This window comes from Netta rufina (assembly GCF_964035555.1).
Source record: "Netta rufina genome assembly, chromosome: 20".
In the NCBI taxonomy this organism is placed as follows: domain Eukaryota; kingdom Metazoa; phylum Chordata; class Aves; order Anseriformes; family Anatidae; genus Netta; species Netta rufina.
The window spans coordinates 11,459,547-11,483,835 of NC_140144.1; the positions used below are offsets into that span (position 1 = coordinate 11,459,547).

At 51.8% G+C, this 24,289-nt stretch overlaps 1 protein-coding gene across 1 annotated transcript; it reads right to left on the reverse strand.

Annotated features, from left to right (window-relative positions):
* Positions 1-1,157: 1,157 nt before the first annotated feature.
* On the reverse strand, positions 1,158-23,041 carry NR6A1 (nuclear receptor subfamily 6 group A member 1; the record flags this gene model as incomplete). Its single annotated transcript, XM_084298823.1, is given in 10 exon segments — positions 1,158-2,362; positions 3,369-3,521; positions 5,762-5,883; positions 10,863-11,117; positions 11,765-11,784; positions 11,786-11,990; positions 13,083-13,240; positions 15,211-15,266; positions 17,193-17,423; positions 23,014-23,041. Coding segments are annotated over 10 exon segments (1,317 nt in total). The 3' UTR covers positions 1,158-2,273.
* Between the last annotated feature and the right edge of the window lie 1,248 nt (positions 23,042-24,289).

Below are 24,289 nucleotides of genomic sequence, written 5' to 3' on the forward strand. Positions count from 1 at the left end.
TAAAAAGATCATATCAAGCTATTTGGAAATTAAACTTAAAAGCTGAGAAATAATTTCTAACTTACAAACAGATATACTAAACTCTTACCATTTACACTTGAGGTATATGCTGTATGCAGAAGGCTTTCCTGAGAAATATGTGCTTGTCTCATTTTACAATCAGAAAGTAAATGAGATTTACAGAACCACCTTTGGATTTGTGAAGCTCTATCAAACCGAACTGCTGCTGGTCCCAGCAGCTGTTACCCGTAACATCATATTTAAATAATGAAAAATGAGCAGCTAGTGGACTTTTAGAAAAGGGAAACTGACAAGCTGGAAGATTCCCAACAGAACCACAAAGAACGCAATGGGGCTCGCCGCTAGTCAACAGCACGCCTCCGAGGAGAGGTCTGAAGGGAGCAGGCAGCGCCCAGCACCCAGCAGGGCCGTTGACTAACCTAGAGATGTGCCAAGCCAGTGGGTCACAAGGTCTCCTGGGTTGCAGCTGAACCCTCTGGGATGCAGGGGAAGGAAAGACGAGTGGTGAAGGCAATTCCTGCTCACCGCCACTTTCATTTTCATCTCACAGCAACTTCACTCCCAAGCAGTACTTACTGCGTGCCATGCACAGCTGCTACCAGGACAAGACAAAAAGGGAGCGACTGGTTCCTCCTCCCCTGAAGGAACAGAAGCTGCTTCCCAAAGTATTTTAAAAACAGCATTCAGCAATTTGTTACCTGAATATTTATGTAGTGATAGAGGGAAGGAAGCCCAGGCAGGGTAACGTGGCAGCCTAGGGGAATCTTCCTACATTAACTGTTAATGAAAGATCAGGAGCTTGTCCCCTGCGCTCCCCACCACCACCACAGGCGGGATGCCATGAGATTTCCTATGAGAATACCCAAATTTAGATAAGCACCAGGACTTAGCAGTTACTCATACAGCTAACCTGCTGTCATTAAACCATCTCTCCATGCAGTGGAGTGGTGTGGAGGTTGCTAGATGGAAATCCCAGCCTTGCAACGCCTGGGACAAACGGCTGACCAAGTACCGTACTCACAGTATTTTTTCCTGGTGCAGAAGGATTCCACAGAGCAGTAAAACTGTCCTGGCAGAATACAACTATGGATCATGCCCTCCCCAAGTCCAGCAGAGGAAAGCATGCCAGAGGATACTGGAGTCCCTGGTCACCATTATGCAGGTTACATTTAACCACGAGGGGGGTCAACTGGTCCCAGAAACAGGCTGCTTCTGATTGCTGCAGTGCAGAAGTCTTCCCAGCAGTCAGCCACCACCTTGGGGGCACACACTAAAAGAGGCAATCCTGCCACTTCTCTCCTGCTTTTATGAATGTAAAATGGATGTTAAGGAAGCGATTAGAAATTATTTGCAGTTCCCTCTCTCTACGAGAGTACCTTGCTGTTGTAATGTCAGAGGCCAGCTACGACCTGCAACAGCACAATTTCAATCGAATGGAAAGGAGCAGCAGCAGTGGCAGGCCAGCTGGTGAGGCTGGAGATGGAGGGCAGATCACACTCCTGCAGCTCCAGGAGGGAACGGGGTTGCAAGCCCTTCTTGGCCTGGGAGCACTGCAATCCTGGGGGCAGAATTCAGGGAAACTGCAGGCACTGCCACTTGTGACTGAGAACTGCCAGAGGAAGAAAAACCAACTGGCTAAACAAACTGTTTCTTCTTTTCCTCTCCCTGTCATCTTTTTTTTTTTTTTTTTTTTTTTTTTTTTTTTTTTAATTTCCTTAAACAATAACAAAAATAAAGCTTGGCACTTCTCTAACACCCACGTCTCCAAAACTGTCCATTTGGGAAGCTAACAGCTCTGTCAGTGAGGTGAGGCAGTTTGCGCTCTTCGACAAACGCTTTTGGATATAAATCACGGAAAGAGCAGTGCGTGAACAGCATCTTCTCCTTGAGGTAGTCTTAGTCATGTCAGTCCCCAGCCCCAAAATACAAAAGAACTAACCCTAACAAACACTGTCACATTAAACATCTTCACATTCTGTAAACTGCTGGAGAATGCATCTGCTGCATTCATACAGAACCATGTGCATCGTGTTGAAGATCATACATTCAACTCTGTCGTGAAATAAATATATAGGAAAAAGAGTAAAAAAACAAAAACAAACACAAAAGGTTCTTGCTACAATGGCAGGGACACCCGTTGCCCCGTCTCAGCACTTCCCTCCTGCCCTGGTCATGTTTCCCCCTTCCTCTCGAGGTGAGCCCGCTCCCTGCCTGAGGCACAGAGTAAGGCACGGGTCGGGGGCAAGCTGGGCTCACTCTTTGCTCGCGCTCGTCTTGCAGGAATGTAGAACGGCCTTAAAAAGGAGAGGCAGCTGCTCCAGCGGGACGTTCACCATTTTTCCTGTTAAGAAAAAGGCCAGAATTAGCAGCCATTCCTGAATCAGATTTCCGAGAGACACCTAAGCCAGCACCGCTGACGATGGTTTTACCTTGAACCTCTCAGAGAAACAGTTAATCATCCTACTGCTACATTAGACATTTGATACCCATTTGGACACAACAGGATTTATTATTTACTGAAATGAAAGCTAAATAAATGGGCAAAGTCAGATCAAAATGATTTCTCCACAATGGAGCAGTATTTATAGAAACTGGGAAAGACTAAATGCTGTCTCTCCTCTAACTCCCTTGTAGATCTCGGTGAGTAAATTATGTGAGCTATTATGTGATTATTATCTACTTTGTTACAGCAGGGTAGGATGAAGCATACGGAGCCTTGACACGGGGAGGCAAGTATCTTCCTTTACCATAACACTTGGGAACAAACAATGCCTTAATAACACCAGACAGTGTGGATCTAATTAGTGACACAAGTGAAGCTGACAATTCACCTGCATGTTTCAGATATGCTAACGCCCAGAGGAGCTGACGCCCAGGGTTTACCCCGTAGGACTGCAACAGCTCTGCTCATCCTGTGCTCCTCAGCAGCACTTCAGGGACCTCTCCACCTCTCATGAAACAACCTCTCAGACTGGGGCTACACCTATTTAGGAAAAAATGCCTCTGAGCTAGGACTGAAGGGAGTAAAATAAAATACAAACCTGACCCAAGTACTTAAACTGAAGCACTTGAGGGACAAAGCCTGTCTTCTCGGGAGCAGGGGACTATGAGCAAGCAGCACTGTGCAGCAGAAGGGGACAACTTGCCCCGTGTCAGTCTACCTGCAGAACTGGGGGTGACAGGAGACCACTTCAAAGACAAGGGAGAAGCTTAAGTAGAAAAAGGTCTCACATAAACACCCTCTGGCAAAGCAGGCAAGAATATCATTCTCATAGATTAACTTTATTTTAGAAGAGGATTTCATAATTTGTACATGATTGCAGTGGGAGAAGAGCTCAAAAAGTTACCTGCTATATATCGTATCTCTGGCAAACACATCATTAAATCCGGAAAACGGTTGGGCTGATGGGGGTATTTGTACTCTGTGAAATCCTGGCAGACATACCAGTACCGCTTGTTCAGCTGCTCCAGCTGGGAGGCGTTAGTCAGTCCCCTAATGTCTGAAAGAGCATATGATTAGAGTAATGAAAACACGAGGAAAACATCTGAGAACAACAGATTCACACTTACTGCCATCTCTTCAGGAAGGACAGACTGATTTCTAAAACTCTAAGCTGGTCACTGTTTTGGAGGCTGACTTCAAATGTCTAGTTACCCAGAGACTAAGATCTCACTCCTCTCCTGGTGTGCCTGCACCCGCAGGGTGTCCAGGTGCAAGACTTCCTTCCACAGACGACACGGATGAGAACAGCACAAATCCTGAGCTGCTCATCTTCAGAGCTTAGTGAACTCTATCACAAGTAACAGCTCCAGACCTGAAATCCCTGACTGCCTTTTGTAAGGCAGCTGTGTGTCAAGGTTTAGTCCTCACAGCAGTTCTGTAATACTTCCTCAGGCAGAAACACGGTGATTTTAGCTGTACCGCCTGGCTGAGGAAGGTGTTCAACTCCATAACTCCAGGTACCGTCGTGTTTCTCCCCACCTGCTCACGAGTTATGTCATATCATTTACAGCCTGGTCAAGCTCCTGTTTTAAAATTTAGCTTTACCAGTGTCAGGCAATGTACACAAAGGACAAATGGACATTTCCAAGCCATCAGCCGGGCAGGAAGTCCCACTGCCACCCTTCAGCATGATCAATGACATTTGCATGCTGCTGGGTGTCCTGGGAGGGATCCAGCGCGGCCGGAGCACGGGAACTGCACAACCCTCCTGCGGCTCGCTCCTCTACGACAATGTGACGGAAGAGGCATTGATCTGCTGCCCAAAAGCTGACTTTTAAAAATAATTTTCAGGTATTTCTCATAAAAAAATTGCAAACTTCAACTAAAAATAAAAGGAGGCAGGAAGTTAATGAAAATACACTTCGGAAAACAATGGAGACAGCTAAAGAAGTGCATTATCCAGTGTCAGGAAACTGCCCAGGGAAGCAAACCGGATCTGAGCCCGGGCACACATTGAAGAGTCAGCACTATCTCCTGGTGAAAACGAGTGGGGGAGGAGGGAGTTTTCAGCACATTTTTACAGACTGCAACTATCTTTCACAGTACAAGAAGACTCTGGGGACATTCATTTCCAAAATTACAGCTGAACACCATCTATTAAGCATTTGCCTCTCCACGGTTTTCTTCATTTATGCACACACAACATAAAGAAACGTCCCCAGGGGCTCCACGGATGTGTAATTACGACAAGCAACTACTGAAAAGGGAATCACAACAAACCTATCGATTCCAAACTATTTCAGCACACTGCATTTGCTAGGAAATGACCAGGATTTCCTCACTCATTGAAGAATTAATCTGCAGCTCATTTTGCACTGACTTTACTCAAGATTTTGAAATGTCAAGGGTCTTGCAATGTTTTGGACAGCCAGCTTTAACAGTGATTAATCAACAGGAGGAGACAGCCCCTTATTAGGCGGAATTCATTGCTTGCATATAAATACTTCATTCGTGAATACTTTCCATTTTAAAGAGGTAACATTAGGCACGGGAAAATATATTGATGAAGAATCTAAATAGCAGGAAGCCAGCTAGATGACCTAAGCATAAATCCTGAAGGTAAATATTTTACAGAGCCAGAAAAGCTCTAAAAAAACAAAACAAAAAACAAAACAACAAACAAACAAAAACCAGGGAAAATCAAGTTTTACAAAGCCATGCCTTCAAGCAGAAGAATGAACAAATACATTTTTCAGTTGGGAATCTGTGAAAGGTTGTCATGCAAATAATCAATACTTATTTTGGGGAAAAAAATCACGTGTATTAACCGCTTTAAAAGAATCATTTAGTTAATTGCCTGAAGAGCTACCTAAACCACTAATACTTTCAGATGACAGATCCTTGCCTGGTGAGAAGTTCATTAGCAGTTGGTAAGTAATGGGTCACCCAAATGCCCTCTAGGGAAGTTTCACCAGTCCCTCTGCTATGGTCTGACTCTGATACTGGCCCAGTTGCTACATACGTAAAATGGCACAGGTACCATCCTCAGTGTCTACACCTGAAGGCGATACAAATGACTAAGCAAATGAATTCCTTCACTTTCAGAACTTCCCCACGCAGGTACGTAGGTATGACACTGCGTGGTGCGCTGTCTGTACAACAGCAGTTTCCAGAGCCCACATCTGCCCCTGGGTTTCAGATCCTTCCCTCCCATTTTTCATCAGGGAAGCAAAGACTGTTCAGATTGTTTCAGACAATTTCTCTGGCAGGACTGGGTCCTCCTCTTCATTGACTCACCTTGGTTTAGGAAGTTAATGGCTTTCATGCACGCATACTCCTCGTTGCTGACCTTCAACTGGTTAAATTTGCGAAAGAGGTAGATCAACCGCTCCATCACCTCCATCCCCTCTTCACTGAATCTGGAGGACAGAGACCATACATGAACACCTTCAGGACACAGTCCACACAAGACAGGTAAGAAGCTTATTAAAATAACTTCAGAAATTCTAAAATTTTGCAATGGAATTCAAAAAATCTTTGTCAAAACTGCTTCAAGTCTGCTGGGACTATTAAGTTGAAGTAGAAGCAAGTGTTTCAGTTCATCATCAGCCTGTTCTGATGGGGATTAAGGTTTGACGGAGCCAGCAACGTGCAGCACCTTCTTGTGTGCTTGTAGGCACACTGCTTTGCCTCTCTACACTTCTATTTCCCCAGCTTTCCACCAGGATAGTGCCTTCTCACCCCACTGGGCAGGCATCTTTCTTCAATTTGTATTTCCTGCCACCTGCAGCAACTGAATTTATCCCTGCAAGTGGCCAGCAGAAATACTGAGGCATCCTTCAAGGTGTGTTGTGTCCCATACAGCTGGACAATACCGCTCAGCCAGCCCGGGGGGTTAGGCTGGGTGCTGTTGTACAGCACGTTACAGGGGAACACAAGTTCTCTGCAACAGACATCTAACCTGACGCCCAACTCGTTGGCTTTTTTCTTTTTCTTTTTTTATTAAACGAAACCCTCCATTTCACAGAGCTGCTACATTCATTTTATCCTTTTCTTACAAAATCAGGGCAATCAGCAAGCTTTGGCTCTGCCCAGGGCTTTTCAACACGAGCAGCACAGCACCAAAACACAGCTGCAGCAGTGGGGAGGGCTGCAGGAACAGGGACACCAGACCCCGCTGCGCAGGAACCACCTCCTGTTGCCAGCAGCAGACGTGCCCACAGTTTCTTTTACCCACACACTGCTATTGGAATTGGCTTTGGTTATATACCAGAGAATGACACTGCCCCATGCACAACAGTGGCACCCTCAGTTATCTAACGGACAGGTGAGGGAGATCACCTCCATCACCTCCCTAAAATTCCCCCGGTGACCGACAAAGGTCCCATACTTCCACACAACCCCACTGACTGCCCGTGTGTTATGGGTTGCTAATCTTTGTCAGCTGAGAGCTTCCTGAAGTGAGACACCACAGTAAGGCTGGGAGCTTTTCCCCACACACAAACATGCACAGAAGCACCAATAATCCTTGTTACAGCGAGTGAAACGCCAGGTTACAGATGCCTGCCTGCACGCCAGAGGAGATTTAAGGCAGAGGCAGAACCTGAAGGGCGCAGAGCAGCTCCCGGTGCCTGCAGGCGATGTCCCACGTGTGCAAATGGCCAGTACCAGCCTCTCCTGAGCGCCTCTCACTGCGATACCACCGGTTTCAAAGAAACCATAGATTGCATAAATCCTGAGAAGTGGGACAGAAGTGTTTAGGCAAGCTTCAGCTGCGCTCTGGCATTGTACAGCACAAAGAATAAGAGCACAGCCAGAAAGCCATCTCTGAATAGAACGAAAATAGAACCCTTTTCACTGAATAACACCTTATTTTGGCATGTATGTTTGTTTACTTCAAAGTTATTTGTAAAATGCATGGTGCAGTTTGGCCTCAGAGAAGTGAAAACAAGCTATCTGAACTTCAGGTCAATTCTTCAGGAAAGTAATATTGTAAGTGATGAAAGCCTTGTCGGCTAATCTAAAGTTGTACAAGTTTCCTTGCTCTCAAGTTAACATTAAAAATCTCGCAGGTGCAAGATTGCAAAGCTCAAGAAGTTAATGAGCACAAAGACCACTCAGTCGTCTGGTGGGTTTAATTGTTTTTAGAGCGTGCACATTTTTACCAGCCACTCATCACTTCATAAATCCAGGAGAGCTCTTCTCTCATTCCTGCAGTTGAACTGTCTTACTTTTCTGTGCATACTTTCCTCCCCCTTCCAAACAAAGCTGTTCTGTTTTTCACAGCCCTATTTCTTCCTGAGGACTGACTCCTCCACACACTTTTCCTCGCAGTTTACACCAGGCGAGGTTCTGGCTATGGGTTATCAGGATCAGCTGGGGAGAGGGGGAAGGGAAGCGGTATCACGAGAGTGCTGGGGGAGGTCAGGAATCTATTCATTTCATAGTCATCTACAGAAAAACAGCACAATAAAAGAAAACATTTGATCCAGCAGGCCACGAGAACATTCAGCCCATTGTTAGAAGCGATTAAAACACAGGAGCTCATCCCATATGTTCATTTGTCACCTACCTAAACGGTAACATTGCTCCCGGCATTTTGTAAATGAGACTGAGATTTACCCCAAAATGCCAGACGAGCACTGCTTCAATTAATTTTTTCAACTGGCTGTAAGACCAACCCTCAGTTTGTAATAATCAGCAAACACCAGAATTCAAGGAAACTGAGGTTCTTCAAGGAAAGCCTCTCCTTATGAGTCCCCTTACAGCTTTCACGAGCACGGGTCCCACCGTGTGCAGCTACGCTGGGGGCAGCCACCACCACGACAGCTGAGACCAAAAGGGCACAGCTCAGATCCCTCATCTGTGCAGCTTCCCGCTAAATGGCTTTTTGGTGCCATTTTCCCATTTTCCCTCATGACAATTAATACTTGAAAAGCTACATCAGGAGAAGAGACTACAGAAACGTCGCCCTCCCGAGCACACCTATTTTCACCCATGTGCACGGGTCTGCTCTGAAGGCCTTTTGAGGCTGCGGGCTTTGAATTGCCCCTTTCTGAAGGGCGAGGATTCCTCCTTTGTCTTATTTTCTTACCTCTCGCTCATATTTATCCCAGCCCCAAAATGAAACGCACACTTCTCTTTAGAGGCTCCGACCAGGACAGCAGGAACAAAGGGCGGGCTGAATAGAGGAACAAGTGGCATTGTGTCTTGCTGTGACCCTCGCTGCTCCTCGCAGGAGCGGCACCAGATGCGGGATGAATGGCTGGGCCGAGCAGGGACCTGCCCCAGGAAATGAGGCACCTGGGGCCAGTCCTCGCCTCCTCGTGGCCGTCCCAAGTCAGCCTCCCGGGCTGTGAGGGGGGTTCACAAAGGAACCCCGTGAAACTGCTGGGCGCTGGGATGAGCGAGCACACAAAGTGTTTTAAGTCTCCGCTCACCAAGCACCCAGATCCCCTGCGGACTCCTGCAGAACTGCCAGGTCTATCAGGGCACAAACAGGGCAAATGGCAGAGGGTGGGCAGTTCAGTCTGCTGCCAAAAGAAGGACCTGTCTGGCACCCAGACTACGGAAGAAAGAGAAAGGAGAGAAAGGGAAAATAGGGGGAAAAAAAAGAAAAAGACGCGAAAAATCATCACTCTGGCCAAAATGATAAATGAAAGGCAGGTTCCTCAGAACATCAGATAGTACAGGCTATGGAAAAAAAAACAACAGCTAAGTTGCAACATCTTCAAATTTATGCAATCAAAACACTGAGATAGCAATTAATAATGCAGACTTTGATAATAAGGATGACCAGCTTTGTGAACAATCGTTCCACTGGCCCAAGTGATTTTTAAAGACCTTCTGTTCTGTACCTCAGGGTTACCCGAAGTGTCAGATCCGTTAGTTTTACTCTCTCCGCAGCAAAGGCAGCTTGCAGAGCCGTGCTGCAGGAAGACAGCCTTGCTAAGGGAGAACCATCCTCGAGATGATCTAACCAGCACCTGTTTTCTCCTCCAACAGCTGGGAAGCCTCTGACTGAGCTCTCTGCTCAGCACAGGATGGAGCCCTTCTGTTAGAGCTGCTGTTAGTTTAAAAAACAAAAACAAGAAATGGACTACATCCACGCTGCTGTTTGTTTTTTTTTTTTTCCTTATTTGCAGCTTGATTTTATCAACTTCATCAGCTTTTATCAAAGAAATTAGAAAAAAAAAAAGTATTTTTAAAATGTACTGAAAATTCTTAGAGATATAGAGAAAGCTCAGGAAAAAATAAAAAGAAATGGGCTGCTCGCTGGGAAACACAGAATGTGAGTGTTTTTCAGCTGCAGGAAGCCCCAGAGACTAGACAGAAACAAAACTATCAGTCTCAATAGAAAACACAAACTGATATCACGGGATTGGTCTGAAATATATTACAAGTCTCGCCCTTTTTCTGTGCACAATTCCAAAAGAATGCTTCCAAACATGATTTACCTTCAGCTGTCTCTCCACAGTCTGAGGACCCAGGTAAGTCAGTCAGTTTGAAAATTTAGAGGAATTCTAAGACAAGTCACCATTAAGAGAGGCTGAAATTGAAACCCTAAGTCTGTATAAAATTAATGGGGATGCGAGCGAGAAGGACAAACATTTCAAGTTAAATAAAATGATATTTTAAAAAGACACTACTTAAATGGAAATTACCCTTCAGGTCCAAATACAAGAGACTCAAAGCAAAGGTGCATCAGGCTTCCTAAAAATGTTTGCGCAGCTGACCACCACTTATCTTCTACCTGTTAGAATTGCTAGCATAAGTCTGAGGAATAATTTTCAGAAACACTGAGTCTATGCAAGGTGTGGGTCCTCACCAGCCCCAGAAAACAAGCCTGTGATTCTTACCAGTAAAAACCTGCTGGTTTTATAAATACAATCTCACAGTATTGTTTGAATGAAGCCTGTAGAGAAGACACATACATGTGCACCCACTTTTTCGATGTAACAGATTGTCACATTTAGTGAATGTCCTACCTCCCTAAGTGCAGATTTTTAAAAGGTTTCCTGGGGCACCTAAGTGGCTCTTCCGAAGGCATTTGGACCTAAGGATTGCAAGCATGAGCAAGAACAGCATGTGCCCTCCCTGCTCCGGGGACATCCACTCCAAAAGCACGACCAAAATGAAACTTCAGACAGCATCATACACCGCCCTGAAAATGCAGGTTTTATTCAGCACTGACTAGCCGCGGCCCCTGTCACACACGAAGTCTCAAGCATTTGTTCTCAGCATGGAATAACCTTTCCTTGAAAACAGAAAGGCAGCAGCAGGCGAAGCACCCACAGGGGTGGTGGGGCTGGGAAGAAGCGCCTGGCCACCCTGCTCGCTGCCTGCCCCCCATCACCACACCACGCTCCCTCACCTGGGGCTCAGCCCAGCGCCTCACCTGTGCAGCTCGTCATCAGAGGGAGAGTACTTGGAGGTGACATCCGCGAGGTCACCAAAGATCTGCTTGCTGTAAACAGTCAGCGAGGAAAGCAGGATCAGCTCCTGCCAGGTGGAGCTGAGCAGGCAGGTATAGTCCTTGATCGAGAGTTCACAGAAGAACGGCAGCTTCTTGATCCAAGCAATCTGCCTGAAAAGCAATTCATCCGCCAGACGACACAACAATGCAAACAGCTCTGCCTGAGTCACTTTATACCTGCAGGCACAGTTAATATGAAGGCATAGAAATAATTAAAAACATCGAATGACATAATCTGACAAGGCACTTGAAAAGCAAGGAAAATGTCACCGGAATTGGTGTGTGAGCGCCCGGCATGCCGGTGCCCAGAGTGTCACCTGGCGGTGGGAGCAGCGATTGCCAGAGCCTGCCGGGGGCTGGAGGCCCCCCCGGCAGCGGGGGCTCTCCCCAGGCAGGGGGCAGCTCGGCCCCAGCAGGCTGACCCCCCGGCTTTATTCCAGCCGTGTGCGCTTTTCCAGATACAGGGCTTATCCCCAGCCCTTCTCCACGGCTCAGGGCTGAAACCACCAAACCCCACTCCCGTGCAGGCTCAGCCTGGCACGTGCAGCCCGAGGCACCCCGCCAAGGTCTGCGCACCCCAGCGCCAGGGCAGGGCACAGCCCAGCATGGGACACGCTCCGGTTTGCTGCCTGCACTGTGGCTGCAGCTGCTCCCCAGGCGCTGCTCCCCGTGCCCCCAGGGCTGCGAGCACACGCCCGGCTCCCCGTGCCCCCAGCACCCTGCGCAGCACGAGCTGCAGGCGTGCGCACACACGGGCAGCTGACTGAAGGACAAGCTGAAGGTGGAGCTCGGGGCTGCCTCCCCACCACGCTGCGCACACTCACCCGTCTTCAATGAGCATCGGAAGTGCCGAGTGGCTGCAAGTCCTCCGCTGACACCAGCTGATTGATCAGGCTGTGCGACTGGGGGTCCAGGCTGCGCGCTTGCGGGGGCATCAGAGCCGAGTGAGCAGAATAACTAAAAAGGTGCGGGAGGTACTGATAGTGCATGGACACCGGCGTCCCAATATACTGATCCCTGAGTGCAGCGAATCCATTCAGCTCCACAGACCTACTAGACAGGGAAAAGCATTTTAATATACTACAAGAATTCCACACAATTCATTAAAATGTTAAAAATCCAGCTCCATCAGAAATGTTGATAAAAACAGAAAAGGAAAAAGGAGAAGAGAGAAGAGAGAGAAGAGAAGAGAAGAGAAGAGAAGAGAAGAGAAGAGAAGAGAAGAGAAGAGAAGAGAAGAGAAGAGAAGAGAAGAGAAGAGAAGAGAAGAGAAGAGAAGAGAAGAGAAGAGAAGAGAAGAGAAGAGAAGAGAAGAGAAGAGAAGAGAAGAGAAGAGAAGAGAAGAGAAGAGAAGAGAAGAGAAGAGAAGAGAAGAGGAGATCCCTTTGTGTTTAAACGCTACACTGGAAATAACAGCGTGCAGAGGTGCCTCGCGTTGCGCCTGACTCCAGCTAGATCCATTTAGCGAAGCACTGGGCTCTGCTGCCGAGCAGCCATTCTGAGCACAGCAGAGAGCTGACTGCAGCAAGCATTTCCACTCCTGCTTTCTTAAAGGGCCAGAATTTAGGACTGTAAATTAAGCAGTTTATACAGCCAGCGAACGCAAATACCTCCTAGCTTACAATGCAACCGAAAGCAGCTGGGCTGCAAGCCCGAGATTCTTGCCGTGTTTGCAGTCAGATCCTGACTCAGGTGGCCAGCACTAAGAGTAACTGACAAAGTAACACCACCAATTAGCCACCTAAGTGGAGTTCATTTATTTTCAAAATCTGAGCACAGCGGAGAAAAAGAGCTTATATAGAAGAAACAGTGAGACCTAATCAGGTTTCCATGATCTGCAGGGGAAAAAAATCAATGCAAATTAAGAACTCTATTTCAAATATCAGAATGTTAACTCAACATTGCCTTCTTTTTTCATTTACTCATTAGCATTTCACCTCTCAATCAATTATTTCCAATCCAGTGGCTGTCTTTCTAAAAGCGCATTTAGAGAAGTAAGAACGTGCAGGAAATGTGCAGTACGTTCAGGTCACACGAGGAGGTAATTCTAGGGTAATTTTTCCTACATTGATCCCGAGTATCACTCAGGGAAACAGGGTCAACATTATTGTAACACGAAACTCTTCCAGAGGTAATTCCCACCTTGAAGATGGAGTAGAAACAGGTGAAGGCTGGTTGCTCTCAGAAACTCCATTTCCAGGGGAGCTGTGGTCGCTGTCTCCGTTGTTGCTCCATGACATGTTTGCCTCTCCCTCAAATTCTTGTCCAGACATAATTCTTTCAATCTCTTCCTCCGATATCTTTCAGACATAAGATCATTACAGTTAGTGCCAAGCTGCTACTTTCACTGAGAAGAGAAGCACGGCAGAGTTTCCATACACAAACACCCTGACTGTCCTGCCACATCAAACAGGGCTGGAACTGATCTGCGCCAGCAGAAACGCGTCAGTGTCCCGAGAAATACCACACTCCCCCTTTACATTTAACAACATACATGAAAAATTCCAGGTACAGCTGCTGATCATGGTGACCTTCAGCTCCAGCAGTACAGCTCGAGTCATGATAACACAGTAGACAGGAATGGACACATGAACAGATGATGTCAAATACGCACGCAGCAACGAGCCAAAGATCAGCCCCGTCACGCAGTGAAAAACTGGGGAGCAGCTGGGGCCGGTCCCCTGAAAGCACCACTCGGTACTGAGCAGAGGGAAAGGCCAGCAGCAGGTGGGGCAGGCTCTGGTTTGGCAGAGCCGCTGGGAGAGGCGCTGTGCTGAACCTGAGTTAGTCGGGGAACTGCTCATAGGGAATCGCTGTTCACTGCTTTGTCCCCGGATAAGAACCAGGCTGCACCTAAAGATGTCATCAAGCACCTCATGCTTAAAACAAGTATTAGAGAGTAAAATTTATGAAGCTAAAATGGACTGAACAAAAATAAGGGAATTCACTGCTACAGGGTACTGGAGAGACCAGAAGTAGGAAGGTTCAAGGAGCTGGGTAGGCTCCAGGAGCAGGCTTGCATCGGTAATGATGAATATGCAACAACATTTTGGGCTTTTTTCATGTATTATGTGCGAGTACCTCAGCATGGCTGTCACAGAACATGGAAAGACCTCGAGTTAGCAATCTGCAAGACAGCGCAGTGAACTCCGAGTGTCATTTTCAAGAGCCTAACATTGCTTAAAGAGTTTATTCCAGTCCTGACAGACCCACATGGGATTAGGAATTAGTAACCGATGTGGTTGTAAACACAGTGTTTGCAAACAGCAGGAAATGCTGTATCATTTCTAAGGGATTTTTACTTATTTATTTGAGCTGTCTCCCTCCTGATGCTGACTGCCAGCAGGGCCGCACAACCTAATTCTTGTTTTCTCCTTGGGCAGTCACAGAGGACCTGAGCTGCCTGGCTCCTGGCTCTTCACGTCTGCCATTCTGCGCTGGGGTGCACAGCACTTTCATAGGTGCGCTGTCACAAAAATGCTTCCAGTATTCTTTCTGTTTTATTAAAATAACCAGTAAACTTTTTAAAGGCTGCTTTTCTAGAAGCAAGCTGGAAACAGCCATCATTTCTCAGGCGTGCGGGACAAGCTGCTGTGCTGAATTACCTCGCGTTTTACAAGGCATCTCCAGACAAGCTGCGCCATCAATCACCGAGACATTTACTGGGAGCCCCACTTGCAACAACTTAAGAAATTGCAGCACACAGCCTGCAAGATTTACTGGGAGCTTTGGAGGGATTGAGGTCCTCGTGCTGCTCACAGAGGGCAGGCGGCTGCGCCGGCTCAAGCCACAGCCCAGGGATCCCAGGGTGTTCATGCCAGCACCTGCAGCAATCCCCGGGGCTGTGACGTGTCCTCTCCCCGCAGACAAGCGGGGCCACACTTTATTTACAAACCTCCTGTTCATGACATGCACCTACCTGATGGGGAGCCCAATCCCCACCGGGCGGGCAGGAGGCACGTGCAGGGCTGGCAGGTTGTGCCACAGCAGCACCGGCCCCAGCCTGCTCCCAGAGGCGCTCAGCTCGCTGCCTCCTCCCCGTCCCAGGGCACGCTGCTCGTGACTCCGGCTCCCAGCAGCCAGAGCCAGGAGTAATGGCAAGGAAAGCACTTGGAAAACAGCTCCCGTGGACAGGACGTGTCTTCCCACCAGAAAATGGCCGGCCTTTCCCCTGCCACAGCAGAGGGAAGCCCAGCTGACGCAGAGGCGTGTGCCAAGGTCAGCTGAACAGGAGCAAGCGAACCCTGGAGACATTTCTGCATGTGCTCACCTGGACAGGCCCGATACTTTTGTTTCTGCCTCCTGGCATGCCATCCTCTCTGATTGCTGAAAGAAAACAAACAAATCTTGGTAAGGAACACTACCGTTTGGTATCAAAAAATAGATTCCTACTAACAGACTCCTATGAAGAAACACTCAGTGCTTTATCACATTGTATTAATTTGAGAGCTGGCATGTGGAGAGCAACCCTCCTGCTCCCCCAAATAATTCAACAAATGTGCAGGTCTGCTAGAAAATGAAAAGCCAACAGCAGCATTTCTGATGCCACAGCACACAGCCCGGTGAGGCCACCACAAGGCACAGACACCGCTGATGCTGGAGACAACCCAGAGATAAAGCAGCTCGCCCCTGCGGCTGTTTCAGAGCGAAGCCCAATTAAGGAGACGATGCTGGAGCTGCTCCTGAGCTGCCCCTTCCCCAGCAGCCCTGACCTCAGAGCAGCCCTGCAGAAGGGGACCTGCTCTCCGGCCCGGGTCCCCGTGTTTATCAGGGCACAATCTCGTTCCCAGCGGGCCGGGCAGACTTGGCAGCAGGCTCTCCCCAGCTGCACCATGACCTTGCAGCCGCCGCTGCCTCCCTGTGCTGCGCTCAGGGCTGGGGGGGGCTCTCCAGGAACAGAAAATGAGACAGTATTTAAGGAAAAATTCCTCTACTGCACAAGTCTTGTGGTGTCCAGCAGCACCTTTCTGGTGTGGAGCATCTCCCTCTGGGGTATTTCTGCACCTTTTACAGCAGGTACAAACCTGGGCTGGCGCACCAGCCTGCCTGGGGCTCACCACCCAGCCTGCCCCGGCCCTCCCGCACCGACTGTGCTCCATGTCCAGAAGCCTGGATGATGTGAACTGAACGCTGCAGGTGTTTACCCGTGGCTGCAAATCCCTGCCACACGCACCGACTGCTCGGAAAGCCCAGCCTGAAGTGCTTGCAAAGAGCCACGAGGCCTAAGGAGCCGCGTCCTGTCCCCGGGAGGCTCGGGCTGCAGCGAGCACCAGGAGCAGGACGAGCACCAGCGCGGCGGCCGGGAGATGGCGGCGCTGCCCCGCGCAGCTCTGAGGACTGCTGAGCGCCGGCAGCGTCCGTCCGGAGACACTGCCCAGGAAAATTTGTAATCAAGGCAGTCGGGAGATAAGCTTTCCATCTCACCCCCAAGATGCGTTTTGTAACAAAGAGCCTGGTGGATCTGCAGTGAATTTATGGAGGTTTCAGTGCTTTTGACAGGTGGCTTTCAGGTGAGTTATGACATTCAAGGCATCGATAGCTACGTTTAACAAACATGACCCGATGCCTGTGTCTGGGAGGCTGGGCAGCAGTCGTGTAGCAGAGCCTGAGCCCAGGCAGCCCCTGTGCTACAGCAGCCCCTGCTTCTACCCAGCTGATTGTCATTAAACTAGGAAATGTCTGCTTTTAAAGGGTAACAACCTTATTTCTGCAGATTAAAAAGTCAAAAGATTGGAGTGAAGACTAGAGACATGACTGAAATAAATCCCAGTCTAGTTTTTACTGTTAATTTCTGAGCTACTTAGGGTTTCTCATCCTGAAGATGATGCCACAACACTTCACCAGCTCTGTACGTCGGCCACGCATGGGAACCCCACCACGGCTGTCCCCAACCCAGGACAGCTCCGGCCCTGGCCTCCCCAGAGACCAGGGTGAGCAGCTCCTGTGCTCCCAGACCCACGAGCTGCTCCGCTGGGGGCTGCGTGCCACCGCCTGGGGACAGGCAGCAGCCAGAGACACTGGCACTTGTCGCAGGCCAGCAACTGCAAGCCTCAGCTCTCACAGGCAGACAGAGCAACCCAACCTGGGCAGCCCGGAGCCCTCAGGAGCAGGGGTGGCAGAGGCAAGCCAACGGACTTAAGACAGGACAAGATTTATTTTAGTTTTGGTTATTTAGGGGGTCTGGGAAAAAGCAGATTGTGTCCCAGAACGGCCAGCTGGGCCGTGTGGCACCCAAAGCTCAGGTTTCTTTACCTTTCCGGTTCATCCCCATCTGGAGGCATTTGAGCAGCCGGCAGTACTGGCACCTGTTGCGCTGCTTGCGTGACATGACGCAGTTCTTGTCCCGGCTGCATCTGTAAACCCGCTTGTTGCAAATGCTCCTTTTGAAAAACCCCTTGCAGCCCTCGCAGGAGATGATCCCATAGTGCAGCCCCGTGGCTCTGTCCCCGCAGATCAGGCAGGTTCGCTGCTCAACCCGGTCATCTGCAAGAGAAGGGAGAGGGCGCTGCGGTCAACAACCCGGCTTCCCTGAGCGACCCGACCCGTCCCTGCGGGACTGGAGTCGCCTTCGTTGCCCACAGAGACCCAAACCTGCTCCGGGGACACGGAACCTGTCCAGGGGACACGGCCACCTCCTGGAGAGCCTCGCTGCGCAGTTCATGCGCCCACAACCTGAGCAAACCGCTACAGAAACAGCACCAAGGTTAAGCTGCTGTGACTCGATTTTACTTTTCCTGCTCCAAACCTTCGGAAGGCCTTTGGATGACAAAAATGTAAATTGTACGACCCCCAGCAATAGGAGCTGTCATATTAAATTCAGTGTCTTGCGGCTGTAACAGCCCCTGTGAGACAGCAGAGGGATGATGCACGGCTCAGCGAGAACCTCCGCGAGCACGCAGTAATCTTCATGGACGTGGATGTCAGACGGGAAGGAAAAAGTAAATGATGGCTGAAGCAACTGACTTCGTTAACCTAGATGTAGGCTCATTATCTTGCATCTGCACGGGGAGACCTAAATCCTGCTTCACATTAAAAGTCAGCCCTGCTAACATCACGCCGCCACTGCACCGGCAGCCTCCTCCGGCAGATGCTGAGCCACCAGGAGCATTAACCCCTCGCACCCGACGCTCTGCCAGCCCCCACCCCCGTGCTGTAACCCAACAAAATCCTGCTCGGGGTGAACAGAGCTGTGCTGAGGACACGGGCACAGCTCGAGGGGTCCGCACAGACCTGTGCTGTGGCACCTGGCGTCTCCCCAGTGTCAGCGGGCACTGCGGGAAGCCTTGGGCACACTGGCCTGAGGCAGAGGCCGCGAGGGGCAGGAAGGGCATCACTGCACTTCTGACAGCAGGGCTCCAGAACCACGCTGCTGCCTCAGACAGATCATTGCTGGCATTTCTTGGCCTGAGCACGATCTGCTGGGCAGGAAAGTGCAGCTCCCCCAGGCCCCAGGAGGTGGCAATGGCTCTCTGGAGCTCCCTGGGGCTGCAAGCACGAGGCACCCGGAGTCCAGCTTCAGCACCCAGCCTCAGGCCTTGCCCGCACAAGTTTCCCTGCTGCTGCCAACAGCTCGAAGCACAGAGCAGAAACCTCCCCGCCCCAGGAGCTCCCAGCACGGCCACGGCTGAAGCAAACAGGGCAGGGCGGCACGTGGCAGTGCGCGGGGAAGGCGCTGGGTGGCAAAAAAACTGAGTGGAGAGAAGGAAGAGAGAGCACGAGCTCCCCTTCCAGCTTCCCGCAGCACACCGCCGGGCCTTCCCCAGCCACGCCTGATCAGGAGGTTCCCAGCCGAGGATAGTTTTGTCTGCGGGGTTTTGGAGTGGCAGGACACAGAAGTGACACCGAGGTCCTCCCCGATACAGCCCCAGCAGTGTGACAGAGCAGCCTGGCTCCTTCCTACTGCAGAACATCTGAGCTCGGTAGCAATGAGCGAGCCAGGCACAGCAGGGGCAGAGGAAAGCAGCCCCGGGTTGCACAAGCCGGCCCCAAATGTACACCAGCTGCTCTGACTCCCCAGCAGTTTTCCCCACAGCTTAAACCCAGCAGTGACCACAACCGATTGGTATTAATTTTCTAAAAGATTTACTGACGTGCGACATGCAAATTTGCATTTTTCTGCAAATCCCACCACAATTGCGACGGAATCCTAAAACAAAGGCCTGAAGAAAGGCAACACAAACTTTAACCAACGCAGCCCTCCCGGTGTCACCGCCACAGGGACACGCTCCCGGCTGCGCAGGCCGGCCCAGCTCAGGGCTGTGCCCAGGAGCAGCAGAGGAATGAATGCTGCTGAAGGCTGCCCAGGCAGGGCTCTGCTGGCCGAGCACCTCGCCCAGGGAGGCCTGGGCACGGCTCCTGGGAGCTGCACCACCTCTGCTTTTTGTGCTCCCGCAATGTGGGGAGGTGTCGGGGATGAGCGTGGGGCAGCGTCCCCCCGCACAGCTGGTGAGGGGCATTGAAGCCAGGGCTCATCTCCAGGCGCAGCTTTTTGTTGTGGGAAGAATGGGGCCGTCGCCTAGAGAACGTAGGAAGCACGGAGGATTAAAGCGGCCGAGCACGGGACCCTTCCCCTGCCGTGCCCGTTCCCCCCGAGCAGGGCAGCGGCGAGGTGGTGTGAGCGACCCTCCTGCTTCAGGAACCTGGGGCTGCACATGGCTCGCTGCACAAGCTGCTGTTGGGTGTGTTTCCAGATCAAAACGCACACAGAGCACACAGAGCAGCGCTTCACGCCACGAACAAAGAAACAAACCCCCGGGGAACAGAGAAGGAGATGCCCGCGTACCCCGTAAACTGCTCCTCAAGCACAACTGGCAGACAAAAAATAATTGCCTACGGGAAGCCTTGGAGTTTCGGTGCTTTAAAAAATCCTGTAGAATTGTGATCCTCCTACAGCCCGCGGGTTTGCCAGCTCCTGACCTTTGCTATTTTTCACCCTGCTTAACGCAAGCTCCTTGTGCAAGCGCACACGGGGATTGCTGAGCCGAATCGCCACTGGGCTTCACGGGAATCGCAAAGCACGGGGGAATTAGAGAAGCCCTGCCCTGGGAGCGCTCCGAGCTCCCTTAACCTTGAAATTTCGCCGAGCACCAAGGCTGTGTCGGTACGGCCATCGCAGAGCACAGCAGCCTTCCCCCGCCCCGTCTGGTGGTGCTCATCTCCCAGCTCCTGACAATGGTGATAAGAAATAAAGCCGCCGGCACCGAGCTGCTCCAAAGAGCTTGTTTGTGGCTTGTCTGGGAGGAAGGGCTGAGCAAACACCTCTCGTTTCAGTTTTCTTGGTAGGTCTTACACGTAACGGACTCGTACGCGGGATGTTCGGGCTTTGTTCTCACAACCTATTGTAACGGGGGCCACTAAATCAAACAGTTGCTGCTACGACAAAAGCACTCAGAAAAATCTCAACCTCATCTTGAACCCTGAAGATTTTTATGGCTACTCCCTCACTAACCCCTCCCCAAAGCCACATTAAAGGACGCATTGTTTTCAAAGGTCATGGTAGGTTTCATACCACATTTTAATACAATGTAAATTCTGCAGGAATATTATGATGTTACACAAGAGTCACAGCGGCAGTGTGAGAAAGCAGAGGGACCTCCACTTGTCTGCGCGCCGTAAGGCAGGCGGTAAAAGCCGTGCACTTATTTCATAAAAGACTTTTCCTATCATCGAGATGAGTACTCGGAATCATTTTTAAAACAAAATTCCCATGAATTTCTAAGAAGAAATACCTTAGATTCCTGTTGAAGCGCTCGGCATTCAACTGCCTGGGCACGTTTGTACACAGGCACAGAAAACACAAGCACAGAAAACATTAAAACCCATGAACGAGCATATAAAACACAGAGCAAATAAACTATCAGGACACGTGGTGGGTCCTCGGCAAGCCCCCGTTATCGCTCCCAGCGCTGCCACTCGTGCAAACAAGCGCTGCCACTGGGGCACTGTCCCTGCTGCTGCCTTCCGAGCGGGCCGGCAGCTCGTGGTGGGGACAGGAGGAGACGCTGGAGGAATCGCAGCCACCTCCCAGAGCTGTGAAAGGCGCCGCACCCGTGGCTGTGTGTGCAGCTCAAACCCGCAGCACGCAGCCGCCTGCGCGAGGTCTGCCCTGGGAGGCAGAGCTGGTGTCCGCAGCGTGCTGTTTGGGACACCGGTGCTGCACCGTGGAGCAGAAACAAAACCTACATTTTTTAGACTGAGGCAAGAAGTTAAGACAAAACCCACACCAAAGGTCCGAAGAAGAGACCGTGCGGGGATTTAGTTTGGCTGGATGGGAGCAGGAGGACAAAGAAAGCCGCAGCTTTCAGCAGTGCCAGTGCACACAACTGAACTCGCTTTCCACTCAGAAAACCTTCCACAGCGAAGATTACAGGCGGCACCCAACACCGCAATTTATTAATAGGTTTAACAGCTCTTCAACTACGTATCGTTTCTTTGCTTCTTGATTAACTCGTCCGCGGACACGACTCCCGCAGCCCTGCTCAGGCGTTTCTACCTCCAGCTGCTCCGCAGCAGCTGCGTGGGGAGGGGCACGGGGGGAGCTCCCCCACGTGTGTGACTGGAAGCCCAACACAACCCCGCTCGCCTCTCACCTCTGACGATGCCTCAGACACCAACAGACGTGTTGTGTTGAGACTCCTTTGCCCCTTATCCTTCCCCACGGCTTCTTTCAGGGTTGGCTTTTTGTTTCGAGAAAAACGTCCGGTTAAATTCAGTCCTGAGGGGGAACTGCCCCGTTCCTGCACACGGCTGCCTCGAGCGCCCCACCAGCACCCAGTGCATCTGCCGGGGGCTGAAGCAACCAGCGGGGAAGGGCGGCAGGCAGGGACCACGTCCTCGGGCTGGCCCCCGGCCACCGCAGGGCGCACAAAGCCAGGGGAGCTGCTGCCCCTCCGGCCTGTGCCGTGAGCCTGACCGGCACCAACCCTCTGCAAATAGAACAAAACCGTTTGTGTGCCCAGCTGTGATGGAGGTTAATTCAAACGGACAAGCCTCCCAAAGCCTCGGGGGAAAAAAAGGAAAAAAAAAAAAAAAAAGGGGGTGGAAAAAGAGGTGGCCTGCAACGTCCTCCTCTCTGCTGTAAAAAGGTGATGTGCCACAGAGACATGGAGATCGGGCTCGTCCCAAAAAGCACCGAGCGGAGTGTGGGAGACAAAAGTAGGGATGCTGCGATGAAGAAACAACCAGCGCACCTCAGTTTGTTACCCCGTCCAGTAACTACATCCAACAGATGCAGGCTTATTCCACACTGATCTGGTTTCTGCAGAAGGGTTCAATCAAAAGCAAACCCTCGTAAAAAAGCCAGGGCAAGCACGGCTGTGCTTTCACACAGGTACACAGCAGGGCATGCAGCGGATGCCCCCGGCCAGCGAGGGCTCACCAGCGGCACCCCAAGGCTCATTGCGGGGCTCCACGCACGGCCACGGGGCCCACACCACAGCGGGTTCCCCGTCCCACGGCTTTGTGCCGCGCATGGGAGGCAGCCCTGCGGAGGCTGGCGGCTCGTTGGAGCCGGTTGTTTGACAAAGCCCGAGGAACAAAAGCCCGCTGCGCCCCGGTGTGCCCCGCTGGTTCTGAGGAGGGCACCCGCAGCTGCCGCCCGTGTCCGCGAGGCTCTGGGGCCGCTCGGGGCTCAGCAGCCGGCCCCACAGCACCAAACAACCGGCCCCAGCACCGCCACGGGCTCCTCATCAAGCTCCGGGTGAGACAATTTTATAAATCCATCGATTACCAAGCGGCACGGCTAACAGCAGCTTCCCTGCCCCAGCACATCTCGGGGGGAGCTGTCGGGGGGCAGAGCCCCACAGAGCCCAGCGGGGCCTGGGCACAGCTCGGGACAATGCCGGCCCCGCGCAGCCCGGCCCCGGTCCAGCAGCGCCCCGCGCTCCCTCAGGATCCCCCCAGGATCCCCGCAGGCACCGGCCCCGCTCCCCCCGGCCCGGGCCCGGCTCTCGGTGCCCGCCCGCCCCGGTGTCCCCCCCCCTTCCCCCTCCCAGGCCGTGCTCCCCGAACAAAGGCTCGTGGGAGGCGCCCCCGGGCCCGCTGCCCCCCCCCCCCCAGCCCCTCAGCCCCTCACCTTCCCCGCAGGTCGAGTCCCGCTTCATCCCCCCGGCGCCGCGCTCCTCAGCGGGGCCGCCTCATGGCCGCGGCGCGGCCGGGCTGCAAGGCCCTCACCCGCCCGTCGCCGCCGCGGGCCGAGCCTATGCTAACGAGCCGTGATGTCACCGCGGGGCCCGGCGGGGCCGGGGGCAGCGGGGCCGAGGCGAGCCCCTCACGGAGCCCGGGGCCCGGGGGCGCCCCTCCGCCGCCCCCCCCCGCCGCCAGGGCCCTGCTCGGTGCCCCCCCAGGCCCCGCGGTGCCCGCTCTGCCCCTGCCCCGGCCCTCGCTGTGAGGCACCGCCTGCTGCTGCTGCTGCCCCACGCCACAGGGTTTGGGCTTTGTGGTGTCCCGGGGCCATGCCCAGCACCGGGCGCTTTGGCAGCAAGCTGAGGGAGCTGCTGCGGGCACTGCCGGTGGCCCCGAGGAGCCCTTTGGCCAAGCTCTGCTCGGTGGGGATGCCCCCGGCCCATGCTGAGGTTTCTGCAGGGCTCCGGCAGCCGGCATCGGGCGCTCAGTGCCGGCACCGCAGCCTCCACGCGCCCTGCGTCCGTGTTACACTGCGGCAGGTGTCTGTGGGTCACTTCTTCCACGTTTCTGGTTTTTAGGTTGCAAGACCTAAATCTCCAGATCATGTTGGTCACATTAGAAATGAGGGAAGGGCCGATGAGTCTCTCCAGATCCTTCCTGCATGTGCTGTTTCCATCTCCATCCCAGCAGCAGGCTGTGCAGCCCAGCCCTGCCCGCCCGGCCCCGCAGTGCCCTGACACAAGCCGTGTGTGCGGAGCAGCCGAGGTGCGAGCTGGTGACCGGGGTCAGTCAAATGATCAGGACTTACAAACGTTACCTACAGGGCTTGTCAGGAGGCCTGCACTCACTTTGCTAACGGAAAGCAAAGAACTTCAGCAGCGTTATTGCTAGAATGCAGTTAGAGTTACACCAGCCATAGCTCTGAAAAGAAAATCTGTGCTAGAATGGAAAACATTGCATGACACGTTGAGCGGTTCATCTTTTCCCAATTTTTCTCTCACATAAGAAGAAAATCCATGCTGCTTGCTCTCCACAAGGCAGATTGTCTGCCTCCAAACTTGGTGGCAGCACAAGTCTGCATAACGATAAATCTGCAGCTGCTTTAGCTGCCCATGCCAGAACAGGCACCGGTGAGATCTCTGGTATCACCTCACATTCATCTGCACCCTCACCCTCCTCCTGGGATGAACCCAGCCAAAATTGGCAGTTTCTGCCAGTGCCAAACC